Raw genomic sequence first — 14,161 nt, forward strand, 5'->3', positions numbered from 1 at the left:
TGTTAGTTTCTTTGAGCACTAATCATGTTAAATATATATAGTTTTATCTACTCTAAAATTAAAAGTGCTCTAAAACCACAATTTACGCCCCTTATTTAAAGACTGTCCTAGAAAGTATGAACGCAACCAAAAACCGCTGCCATTTCGCAATGGTTCAGAATCTGTCAATTTTTATGACTGCGTCCTGTTGTTTACACTCTTCTCTAACCACTTGTGCAGTTGTTTATTCGTTTTCATTAGTTTGTTTCGGAATGCGTGGATTTTCAGCAGAACAACGTCGAAAAATTGTGTACAAATGGTGCACAGAACGCGGACTGTCACTGAGAAAGATAGCAAAAATGGAAGGAGTAAGTGAAAAAACCGTGCGAAATGCAATTAGGAATTTCGGAGAGGATAACACCTTTGAGGATAAACCGAAAAAGGTCCTGCTAACCCTCAGTTGGATAAACGTATACTGAAGGCGTTCGAGCAAATGAAGGAGGTTTCAGTTCGGGATGTGGCCAAAAAAGTGGGCACTTCGAAGTCAAATGTTCTTCGTGCTAAAGAAAGTTTGAATCTTCGAACCTATAAGAAGCAGAAACAACCAAAACGTAGTCCGAAACAAGAAGCATCGATCAGGCCGAGAGTTCGAAAGCTGTACAATACGATTCTTGCTGGAAATTTGAACTGCATAATCATGGACGACGAAACCTACGTGAAACTCGATTACAAATCCTTGCCGGGACCACAATATTATACGGTGCGAGAAGGTCAAGTGTTAAAACAGTCCGAGACGTCGATTGAAGCCGAAAAATTTGATAAGAAAGCTATGGTCTGGCAAGCAATTTGTAGTTGCGGTAAGATTTCGAAACCCTTCATCACCACTGCTTCAATGAACAGCGAAATATACATCAAGGAATGTTTACAAAAACGACTTCTACCCATGATTCGAAGCCACAAGGATCCTGTTGTCTTCTGGCAAGATCTTGCTTCTTGCCACTACTCGAAGTCAACGGTAGAATGTTATGCTACCAAAAATGTCACTTTCATCCCAAAAGACATAAATCCACCAAATTGCCCACAACTTCGACCAATTGAGGAATTTTGGGAATTAACGAAGGCACATCTTAGGAAACATGTCTCTGCAGCCGAAACCATTCAACAGTTCGAAAAGATTGGAAAAAAGTGTCAAAACTTGTCGCCAAGAAGTCTGTACGGAATTTAATGAGGAACGTTCGCAAGAAGGTGCGCCAGCTAGTCTACAATGGCTAAGTAGCAAATGTTGAGAATAATATTCTGTTGTTGTAGTCTAATTTTATCAGTATATCGAATAAAATTTGAATATCTAACACTTGTGTATTGTTTACAGCGAAATCAAAGTGCGTCCATACTTTCTGGGACAGTCTTTATGTACACCCAAACCTCCATTTACGAACCTTATATATGTATGTATGTATGCTTACACACTCACCCGTCTGTATGTATGTGTATATATTTATACATATAAATTATTGCATTTGCTTCACCCATAATTATAATACATATATACATATATAAGTTAAGTAAATGGAGGTTTGGTAGTATAGATGTATTTATACATGCACGTATATGTAACTATCTGTATGTAACTTTCCTCGGAGATGGCTGAAACGATTTTCATGCTCTTAGAATGAAATGAAAGGTCTTGTAGTCCTATACAAAGTTCATTCATATCCGACTTCCGGTTACGGAATTACAGGGTGATATGTGCAAAAAAAAAAAGAAAATATGTACACTAACTTTTCTCAGAGACGGCTGAATCGATTTTCACAAACTTAGACTCAAATGAAACGTATGATTGTCTCAAATTCCAGAAGTTTATTTCGATCCGATTCCTGGTTCCGGATTACAGTTTGATTAGTGTAAAAATTCCAATTTCTAATTACTTCCTCACTTTTCTCAGAGATGGCGTTGCCGATTTCAGCAAACTTATTGGCTATGATAAAAAGCCAATCTAATCGGTTACAAAATTGGTTTTGTGATTTTGTTTTTACAAATCACGCATTTTTAAATGTCACAGTGTTTTCAAACGCAGCCGCAGTTCTCCCTCGAAGGAGCGAACAACATGGTCGGTGGGGACGGGTATAGCGTGATGGGATAGTCGATGCCTTTCACGCAGCCCGCCTGGGTTCGATTCCCAACCCCGCACATAGGGTCAGAAAGATTTTCTGGTCCGAAGAGGCGAATGACCTAAGATGTTAAAGCCTCTATAATTGAAACAAAAAAAAAACATGGTCGGTGGATAACGGCAAAGGCACAGACGTTTTACTCGACAAAGTAAAGCGAAAGTGTTTTAACAGATGCGCAAGTCCAATGCGAATTTGCATCATTCCGAATCGCAACCCAATGCAAATTCGAGGTCCTTCACCGAATGGGATGAAGCAAAATGGATTTCGCTGGGCCACCTGCTCTGGGCTAAAGCGGTTTGGATCGTAGGTTTCTGGGTCCGGATAATACTCAGGATCATGATGTATAGCATGTATCGGCACAATCAATGTTGTTCCACGTTGTAGAATAACACCATCGCTGTCCGGCACTTGGTAGTCCTTGCTGACTTGTCGAGTCGTTATCCCCACTGGTGGGTATTTTCGAAGTGTTTCTGAGAGTAAACAATTACTGATAAAGGCCCATATTTTCTAACTTTGTTACGAGTTACCTTTTATGCATTGTTCAAGAAAATTCATATTTTGAATCGCTTCATAGTTAATCGATCCATATTTCTCTATTGATTTCATTACATTTGCTCGCGCTTTCTCTTGAATGTCCGAATTCATTGCGAGCTCATACAGACAGCAAGACATGACGGTAGATGAAGTTTCGAAACCAGCCAAGAAAAATATGAAGGCCTGGGAGGCAATTTCCTCAATCGTTAGTGTTCCCAGCTGATTTCCACTTTTATTTCTCACTGATTTTTCATTTTTAAACTTCATCAGTAAACTCAGAAAATCATTTCGTTGCACGTTGTTCTCCTCACGGTACTGAACATTGTTTTGAACCGCGTTCAGGAAAAAAGCGGATACTTCAGGTTCATATAACTTGATATATATCGCTCTGGCGATGGACGGAAACTTTTGTGCTGCAGCTATTTTCAGAACAGGGAAACCAAACTTGAAAATGTTACTTGTTTTCACGCGAAATTCCGCATCCGGATCGCTCAAGCTATTACACTCTATTCCAAACGCACAGAAACCAATTATGTCCGTGGTAAATCGTCCGAGAAGATCTTTCATTTCGATATCCTCTTCTTTCGCAACTTCTCGAGCTAGCATTTCGATGAACACGTTTGCTACACCCGCTACCAATGGAAACATCATTTTCATTTTTCCGGACGAGAAGATCGGTGTTAATTTTGAACGCATGTTTTTCCATTTAGTCCCATCCAGAGTTATCAAATTGGCCGATAGTGGATCGTCAATTTCATTGTAGTAGGCAGTCCGATTCTGGAAGTGCTGAAAATCTTTTACCAGAACACTTTTCATAAAATCCAAATCCAATGCAATAGCAATGGGCTGAGCGAAGAAAAATACTCCTCCGAAGGTGCCACGTCCTTTCAGTTGTTTGTACCACTGCTCGCTAAGGGAATACAGGTTGATTTTCAGCCTATTATCTCGTACATTCCAAACTGAGAAAGTTGGTTTTAAATAAGCAACTCCGCTATCCTTCCAATATGAAAAATGTTGTTGAAACCATTTTAGGATTAAGACTAGCACTAGAAGAATTAGGTAGATAAACATTCGAACCGATAATTGCTTGCACGAGTGTAGAATCGAGCTAACTACTTCTATTTTCCACGAATGAATGTCGATTACTCGAAAAGTTTTCCTAATACGGTCTGAATTTATTGTTTGGAAATCATTATCACCGGTATCTTACTCGTTATGTAGGTCATTTGGTAGCTGCAGAAGCAAACCACACTGCAGAAGAGTTCTCTTCCTGTTTCTTCTTTGCTGTTGGCATGCAGCCAATTGCCTAGTCAAACCGTGCAGTTACCTTCAATTATTCTTATAAAGAAAATGTTTAAAGCCGATGTGCGTGATCCAGAGCCGGTGCTGTAATCATGGCTAATAGATTTAACAGTTACTGTTCATGAAGCAGCTCTCACGCTTTTTTATGAAGTAGTCTTTTATTTTAGGGAAATAAATTATAAATGACTTTGATAAGCAATAAACAATCGTGAATATATTGTTGGATTCTGTTTAATGATTGAGTCGAAAATAAATGGTTTAGTTTTTGGTTTTGTACCATGTTACGACTCAATTCTTCTCTTTTTATCACTATCCAAACTAACTTAGAAAAAGATGATGCAACATGAAAATGTTAAATTTGCTAATAGTGTTCCACAGAGATAGATACAGTCTGTTACCTAAGAGCGTGGTCACTGTTGTGCGAAAATGAAAAGACTCAACACGAGAATAATTTTGAATATTGTTTTATTAGATCAAAACCTTACATGCAAATACATTAATAGCCAAGTCTAATCCCCTTCAGCGTTAATAATGGCTCGACACCTTCGTGGCATACTTTGGGTGAGATTTTGCGCGTATTCTTCTGAAAACGACCTCCAAATTTGTGAATTCGATGAACAAGCTGTTTCAAATTGTGTGGTCGGTTTTTACCAAGTTTTATCTTCATTTGAGCCCAAACGTTCTCAATTGGATTGGTATCGGGCGACTGAGAGGGTCAATCCTAGCCCACGGCACCATTTTGCTCCTTTGTCAATTGAAAACGTTTTTGAACATGTTTTTCACTCAACATCGGTTTTTGTTAAGTACTTCGAAATTTCAAATTATTTGCGTCGTACGGAACCGAGTTAAGCATTAACACTCCAAATACAAAGCCTCAAAAAAAGCTGGAGCGGTAACTTTGAGCTGTCATAGCTCAGCTGTTTTTCAACGAATCTCAATAAATTTTACACCCTCGAATTTTGTGAAGTTCGTAAATTGATTCCAAAACTTTGTAGCAGACGATTGGTAAAGGAAAACCAATGAAAGTTAAATTTTTCCCGTTCCAAGTTTTTTTCACGCGCCCAACATGCCCTATCTGCTTTCCAATTTTCTTTCCTTTGGCATAAACGTCGCATAGAAAATATTGAATAGGGGAAAGTCTTATAAAGCGCCCCTGCTAGCCAAAATGCCCCCTATCTTTTCTTAAGCATTGAAGACTTTTCTGAACCAAAGTTTTATCCCTAACACTATCTTTTCGTAGGATCTTTCTGCTATGCAAGTTTGGTGGTTGTCGTTTGAAGGAAAGTATGAAAAAACTAAAAATTTCATTTGGCAGCTTTTCGATGTAAAGTTTTACTTCGACTGAATAGATGTTTTATCCGCCATTTCTTTGACATACTGATTATCTCAAAACAGTAACTTTATGGACATTTCAAGAAGCATAATGCATCATTGTTGTGGGATTAAATGTCCTTTGTTGTGTGTCATGCCACTGATTTGTTGTGAGACATATTGTACGGCTGCTGGGGCATTATGTCTGAGGCGAGCGAAAAAAACTAAGAATGTGGCCGTTTTGGAAAATGTGTTTATATCAATCAATTTTCATCTTTTCTATTGGAGTCATTGAAAATTATGTTCCTCATCCGTATTGCAATGAAATATTTACATTCTCGAGGAAAATATATCAATACACTTGGAAATATCTCAATGTTTTCTTAAGGGGGGCATATTATAACACTTTACCCTACTTCAACTTTACCGAGTCATAACCGATCTTCAAAATTTGTTCACCATTGTAAAGGTACTACTTCCAGACATAAAATGCACTGAAACGAAACGAAAAATAGAGTTGTCTACCCAAAGTTATAATGAAAACTGTAGATAGATGACCTAAGAAAAGATGATACTTTTTACAATGATCGTAAATATCTCGAAATTCAAAGCGATGACCTATATATTTTTATACATCATTCGATTGCTAGTGATACCAGCTACATTTTTCGCTCAACTACCATTCCTGCACAATCAAAAGAAAACATTAAGAAATCGATAAATTTATAAATATATATGAATTTTTCATTTTTTTCACATGTTTGTATATAACTCAAAAATTAAAGCGATGACATGTACATTTTTTTTATTTAAAATATTGGAATCATTACCAGAAACAATGTATTGATGATCAAAATTATATATCCGTTCAAAGAATCTCAAGAAATTTGGTACAAATACAGGGAATTTCTATCATTGGGAAAATTTTGCTAAAAAAACAAATCAAAACTTTGAAATTTTATGACAAATTTATTATGAACAAAATTTACGAAGAAACTGAAACTTGGATTTCACTAAAAATCTTAAAAATTTTGGTAAATATACCTAAACTCTAAAAATAATTATGTTTTTGTATTGGACAAAAGATCTAAAAAAATTTTATGCACAACGTAAACGGAATTGAAAACTACTAAAACTAGGTTTTTTTGTTTTAGGTTTTCCGTAAAATCTCAAAAAATCGGTAGAAGATCGGAAATTTCAAAATTTCTGATATATATTGCGTTCCAACGTTTCTGCAAATCAAAGTGAAAATATTGGAATTCGTGTTGATTTCATCTGTTTCAAAGAGACGTAGAATTTGTTTTTTATTAATAAAATAAATTTTTTGACAACACAAAAATTTTAAATTATTTCGATGCTTTCTACAAAAAGAAGTAGAACGTAAAATTTTATGAATTTCATATACTAACCGATGGCCAAAGAAACCAACTACAATTTAAAAAAAATTATTGATTGATTTTTGTTTTACAAGCAATTAAGAACAAAAACATATATCTTAAATTTTCCGCTATCCTAAACGACATCAATTATAATCGATAGAATGTTGAAATTTAAATATCACAAACTTAGAATTATTTCGGAATGTATAGAATTCGAAAATTATTTGAATTTTCTATTAGTAAACAATTCAGAAAAAGTAGAATTTTGAATTTAGCACAAAAAACCACACGAAATTGAGTAAAACTTGTTCTTATCCACCTAGTTGTTTAATGATGCCTTTCTCATATCTCTCTTATTCTCATAAAAAAATGTATTCTCCAAATAGTTTTGTTTGATTTTTGACAAATGCACATTTTTGAAAAATGAACTAGTGTAACCTTCAAAATGAAACAGTTCTCAAATCGGTTAGGCCATCTTTCTCAGTGAAGTGAGTTCCACTATTTCAGGTACATATAAAACTGGAATCGCCCCGAATATTGGCTTTGCAGCAGCCTTTGCGATTAGCACCAACCAACCAATCTATTTGCAGCTTACAGTTGTCTTCGTCTCGAAAAACAACCCCTTCGTTTGAATGCTATTCACTGAATAAAACCCTACACCTATGTTATCAGAACTAATTGGCTCAAATGCCATGTTCCCCTAGTTAGTTGGAGATTTGTGCCTTGCCGTAGTTTCTCATCAACTTCCTGATGGGAAGGGAAGAATAAATGGAACATGGAAGGGAATTGGGAATTGGGTGAGGTGAGAAAACAGCACAAAACATAAAGAATTAAATCGTCCTGCACCCCGAAAGGATGCTGAACGATCTGCAGGTGCCAAAATGCACGGTTGATAAAACCTCCAACCACCGAGAGGCCTTAGAGATTTTACAAGAGCGAAACCATTCTGCATTCCCCGAAGAATGCAGAACGATTTCTTCCCGAATATGCACTTGAATCAATTTGACACTTTAGAAGACAAAAATACCTTATTTTCATATATAGCTAATAAATGACTTACATGATACGAATATTTTTCAATTAAAAAACCCAATGTTTGAACATAATTTAAAAAAATTTTAAAAAATATCTCCTCCGACTTTTTTTATAAACATGCTCGAAAATATTTTTTGTCAAATACAAGAAACGGATTTTTTTCGTTTGCCTCAATGTTAGATATAGCAGTTTATTTATTTATTTATTTTTTCTCTAATTCATCCGACAATAAAAGGTTTTAATGAATATAATCTAGTCAAGTTATAAAATAGTGGAACGTAACACTTTCTGCGCAAATTTATGTGTAGGTTCGCCGAAATCGAAGAGATGTTCAACAGTCCCAAATGTTCCGGTTCATGCTGTTATCGGTTCATAGAATCCAAACGTCGTTCGGTGGAATCTCGGTTGAAATAAACTAGTAGAACGTAGCGGCCGTTGTGATGCACGGAAATCAAGACTCGATAAAAGCTTCGAAGAGTCAATATCGCCGTTTACTATTTTCGCAACAATAATTACTTCAGTTTTTACAATGACTGAGCGGAAACATATATTGGAGAAGCCAAATGAAAGAAAAACTAACAGAAAAGATGAATTTTTGGAAAAAGATACGCTCAGATACAGGACTCGAACCTGCGTTCCTATGCATTCCGTGCATACGCGCTACCATTTCGCCACTCTGAATCTTGTTTTAGTCACTCTAAAACGCCAGTCAGACACAATAGCGCGTACATCGAACATGGTCTACATTCTGGCTGTCACCCGACCGATACCTTATATCCAAACATCTTCTCTGTCCATCAAACACTAGTCTTCTCGCTTTATACCTATTTCTCCGATCAAGCATTGAGTAGGAGAGTGTATTTATAATCGCTTGTCACCTTCTTTAATGGTGCCAGTCGCTGGTTGGACATCGTTTGTCCGTCAATTTTATAGTCAAAAAGTAATGGATTCAAAATTCGGTGGAATGTTATGACCTGACATTTTGCTATGCTGACGATAAGCCAGTTCCTTCGACACCAGGTAACGAATTCATCCAGAAGCTTTTGAAGACGCACGCAGTCGTCAATAGAGCGTACCTCAAGGTAAAGTTTCAAATCGTCGGCGTAAACTAATTTGCAGCCACTATCGAGCAGTAAAATAGCGTCATTAAAAAACAGCGAAAACAGAAGTGGATCCATGTTGCTGCCTTGAGGTACACCTGATATGTTCGAGAACGAGGATGACATACAGGATTCAAGCTTGACTCGTAAGACTTTACACCTTAAGTAAGAGCAAAGCCAGTCAATGAACTTTTGTGTTGCGCCCAGACGCGATAACTTGCACAAAAATTTGCAGTTTAAAAATAACCTGTTTTTGAACTAGTTTTTCTCATAACTTCGGTTCAGAAAACGCTAACTGAATACGCCAGTCATTAAAAAATTGGTTCTAACAAACTCTAAAAGATGTTCAAAGATACCTGAAATACGAAAAGAGAAAAATATAAATGCTAGAGCAAAAAAATCTGATTTTTTGAGGAACACCCTAAGTTGCTCTTTAAAAATAGTTCTAACACTAAAACCGTTGCAGATACTACTATGGTGTCCTCAGCAAAGCTGCTCGATATAAGTTTATCTACAATTTTGCCTAAGAATGCAGTCCTCTATCTCAACACATCCGGAAAATAAGTTTTGGATCACCTTAATAATAGGAGCCACCCTAATACCATGTACTCTAATCGATATATGGCTTATCTTCACTGATCATTTGTTTTAAAGACATCATAGCTCTAAAGTATAAGGTTAAGCCACAAATGTTTTTGTCCCCCTAAATTGTGGATCCGGACCACTGCGCAATGCAGTTTAAATCGGAAATTTTAAAATTTCCGATCTTTAACCTATTTTTTGAGATTCTACGACAAACCTACAAAAAAATCAGAATTTTAGTAGTTATCAATTGCGTTTGGGTTGTGCATAAAAATTGTTTAGATCGTTTGTCCAATACAAAAATATAACTGAAATCCAAGTTTCAGTTTATTTTTTGTAAATTTTGTTTATAATAAATTTCCAACTAAAATAATAAAGAAATATATGTCATAAAATTTAAAAGTTTTGATTTGATTTTGTTTGGAAAAATTTTCCCAATAATAGAATTTCTCTGTATTTGTACCAAATTTCTTGAGCTTCTTCGAACGGATATATAATTTTGGTCATCAATACATTTTTTCTGGTAATGATTCCAATATTTGAAATCAAAAAATGTACATGTCATCGCTTTAATTTTTGAGTTATATACAAACATGTGAAAAAAATGAAAAATTCATATATATTTATAAATTTATCGATTTCTTAATGTTTTCTTTTGATTGTGCAGGAATGGTAGTTGAGCGAAAAATGTAGCTGGTATCACTAGCAATCGAATGATGTGTAAAAATACATAGGTCATCGCTTTGAATTTCGGGATATTTACGATCATTGTAAAAAGTCTCATCTTTTATTAGGTCATCTATCTACAGTTTTCATTATAATTTTGGGTATTTTTTTTGCAGTGCATTTTATTTGTGGAAGTAGTACCTTTCCAATGGTGAACAAATTTTGAAGATCGGTTGGCTAACAATAAAGTTATGACTCGGTAAAGTTGAAGTTCTCAATATCCGATTCGCGATGCAGGTGCCGCATGAATGCAGATAGAGCACATTATTATTATTAATATCATTTATTTTACCCCGGCTTTAACCTTTTGGTCGTTCACCGGGGGGAGATAGAGCACATTTTGAGCTTGATAAAAAACTTGGAACGGCAAAAATCATTTCATTAGTTTTTCCTAAACGATCGTCAATAATGATATACTTAAAATAATCACAAACTTCACAAAATTCGAGAGTGTAAAGTTTGTCGAAATTGGTCAAGTAACAACTGAGCTATGATAGCTCAAAGTTACCGTTCCAACTTTTTTTGAGGCTTGGTGCTTGGTGCTTGGTGCGCGTGACTTTTTTAGGCTTGGTATTAGGAGTGTTGAGCAGTTCAGTTCGATCTGCTCTGCACTGATGAGTCAAAGACGAAACGAAAAAATATCAATTTCGATGCTAGATTCGGGAGTTGAATTCTGAACCTGAACTCGGTAACTGAATTCAGAATAGCCAAACTCATCACTGAACCTGCGTTGTGGAACTGAATTTGAGACAAGGGTTCTTTTTCGGCTCTGTATTCTGAACCTGAATCCTAGTACTGAACTCTGGAACTGAATTCTGATCCGCAGCTGAGTTTTGGTTACAGAATTCCGGTCCAGGATTTCGTTATCAATTCCGGAATTGATTCGTCTAGAACTTCGAACCTGTACTCTGGAATGCAGTTTAAAACTCAATTAATTCGATCTGAAGATAAAGAATTTCAGGAATTCTGAAAATATATTTTAAATCTAAATTCCGGCCAGAGATTTCTGTACTGAAGTCTTATCTGAACCTCTATTTCAGTTCCAGTATTCAGTTTCAAAATTCAGATCCAAAGACCAAGTCTCGAATCAATCCTGATTTCAGATCCAGCATTCGGTTCCAAAATCCCGACTTAGAATCAAATTCTGAAATTTGGTTTCAGTTTAAGAATTATGATATTTGACTCTGGCCTTAAATTCAGAGCGACGAACAGAATTTTGGATCTGGCTTCTGGAAATGAAAAAAAAAAATCTGGTAAAGAATTCTGAAACTAAATTTCAGAACTAAACCCTAGAATTGGATTCTGATCTGAACTGAACGAGTCAACTATGTAGGCAAGAATAAATGAAGTATCAATTAGAAGGACCGATTTTGTATAAGGGGCTGTCCATAAAAGACGTCACGCCGCAAGGGGGATGGGGGTGTTTCATAAAACGTGACCTTTTGTGACAGGGGGAAGGGGGGGGGGGAGGTTTTTGGAATGTGACGTCCAATATTTTCAATGAGCGCATTTTTGAAATACCTAATTATTTTACTGCTTTGCCCTATTTCCTGAAAAAATCTCCACAATAAACGTTTACATTCTATAGAAAAATGTGTATTTGTTGATGTAAAAGCTTCTTCTTGTAAATTCGGAAATGAAGGATGCAGGAAATTATGTCTGTTGTGATCAGCAAAGGTGCACGGAGAAGCGAGTAAAGATGCCTTCAAACGGTTTAACTTAAGTTATGCGCTGACATTTTTTTCAGTAATTTGATTTTCTAGCATTGATAATAATATATCATAAGAATTTCTCTTATCTGATTCTGATGCACATTCAGACATGATTGTACTCCATTTGAAAAAGGGCGGGAGATCAACGATTTCAGACGTAGATCATGTCATGTCTTATCTTGATCATATGTGATTTTCCTCCACCAACATCAAAGCTTATCGAATCATCCAATGATTGAACTTACATAAATCAAGAATCATTTTAGCTCAAAATCACTACCCATCACTACAAATCTAATGACAGCATGTAATAAATCGACTTTTCCCTCATATTTTTATGGTTTGTCATACATATTGAGAATGTATTGAGATGAATTTGATTTATTTTGAATTCGTGACATGTGACCAGAGCTGCAAATTGTCAGTCATGTCAATTGACCTTGACAGACTGACTAAAATCATCGTCAACTGTAATCGGTACGATCAAAGTGTCTGTCAAATGAGATACTCGATAGTTCAATGACCAAGTAGAAGTATACTCAGTCAAAGACAGATGACGCATTTTGTTTTCTCTCTCATTCTCCTATTCCCGGTTGACGTACAAAAATTCTATGAGAGTATTAACATAAACATAAATTGATAAAGTTCATTGTTCTTTGTAAAAAGTCATTGGATTTCGTAGTTTATTGGTGTACATGAATTTAATTCAATGTTTATGCTGCTTGATGAATATTTAGTTACATCGTAATCAAGCAGTGACAGGATAAATGAAGATAATATCAATCGCATCGGAAATCAATGAGCGTCCTGGTGAGTATAATATCAAGAGAATTTAAGTTATGACAGATCGGCTCTCAGACACTCAATATATGACGATTGGTAGAGTCTGGTTGGCAGCAGTCCAGTGACATAAACTTTCCAATCTTCGTCGTGCAAAGTTGCTCGTTGATAGTGACATTTAGCAGCTCTGCATGTGACATAGGGGGGGTGGGGGTCTTTGCTTCTGTGACAATTTGTGACAAAGGGGGGATGGGGAGTCAAAAATCGTCAAAAAAAGCGTGACTTCTTTTATGGATAGCCCCTAATGTTCCACATCGTTTTTCACTTTTCGTTATATTTTACTCCAATGCAAACGACCAGAAGCAGGATGACGCAATTGCTCTTGTTTGAAGCAAAACTGACTCTGCGAACGTCCCGCAATTGATTCAATACTGAACTGAATTCTTGATACTAGAACTAGAACTAGGTCTGGACCTGAACCAACCGGAATGATGCACTTGCTATACTGCACAGTCTAGAATGGACGAAATATATCAAGTGTTAACCTTTTATACCTACCCAGGTACGAGAGAGGCGGCATTCTTTCATACTCGTTGATACCAAACATTTCAGAAAACTTCAATTTTGAATTATTTGTGATTATGTAATACTTCTGAAAATGTCATCATAAATGTGTTTGTGTGTGTGTGTGTGTGCACTTTTCGAAGATATGTATACGCGTTCAATTTTCTCAGAGATGGCTGAACCGAATTTAACAAACCTATGCTCGTTTAAAAGGTACTGTTGGGCTTTTGATCAAGTTCGAAGATCGAATGGCTGTGACTTTCGGTTCCGGAGATATGATTGTATAAGTGATGTAACCGACTAAACGCGTTGTGTTTTTACGCGCTCAATTTTCTCAGAGATGGCTGAACCGATTTTATTAAACTTGGGCTCGTTTGAAAGGTACTATCGAGCCATTGATCAAGTTCAAAGATCAAATGGCTGTGACTTTTGGTTCCAGAGATATGATGGTATAAGTGACGTAACCGACAAAACACGTTGATTTTTACCGCTCTTACATATATAAGGGTGTCAATATTTTGGTATCACCTCTAATTTCGTAAAGCGCTACTATTCAAAAGTTTAAGCACCTCGAAAAAAGTCCTCATGCAAAATTTGAGCTAAATCGGACATGGGTAAGGGGTGCTGCCCAACGGTTAAAGTTTGAAAATTTTCGATCTTGTAAAAGCACCATAGGTGGGAGTACATGAAATTTCCGAAATTGAAAATTTTTTTTAATGCCAAAAAAATTAAAATTGCATGAAACGTAGAGATTTAGTGTTATTTAAAAAAAAATTGAAAAAAACGACTTTCTGAGACTTCGAAAACTTTTGATAAGTCTTAAAAAGGCGATTTTTTCAAAAAAATTTTTTTTCCGAGATGACTTTAAATTTCGAGGTTTCATGCAATTCTGAGCCTTTTGGCATCAAAATTTTTTTTTCGATTTCGAAAATTTCATGTATTCATATGGTGATTTTGCAAGATATTTGAAAACTCCACTAAGTGGACTA

General features: G+C 36.0%; 1 protein-coding gene across 1 annotated transcript in view; it reads right to left on the minus strand.

Moving 5' to 3' along the window:
• LOC131429330 (probable cytochrome P450 6a14) overlaps positions 1–3,752 on the minus strand; it is a 10,139-nt gene extending 6,387 nt beyond the window's left edge. Inside the window, exons 1-2 of the mRNA XM_058593397.1 lie at positions 2,675–3,752; positions 2,250–2,617 (exon numbers count right to left, since the gene is read on the minus strand). Coding sequence (XP_058449380.1) covers positions 2,250–2,617; positions 2,675–3,752 — 1,446 coding nt within the window. The remainder of the gene's footprint in view (positions 1–2,249; positions 2,618–2,674) is intronic.
• Positions 3,753–14,161: the final 10,409 nt, after the last annotated feature.

This window comes from Malaya genurostris, chromosome 2, assembly GCF_030247185.1.
Source record: "Malaya genurostris strain Urasoe2022 chromosome 2, Malgen_1.1, whole genome shotgun sequence".
Classification (NCBI taxonomy): Eukaryota; Metazoa; Arthropoda; class Insecta; order Diptera; family Culicidae; genus Malaya; species Malaya genurostris.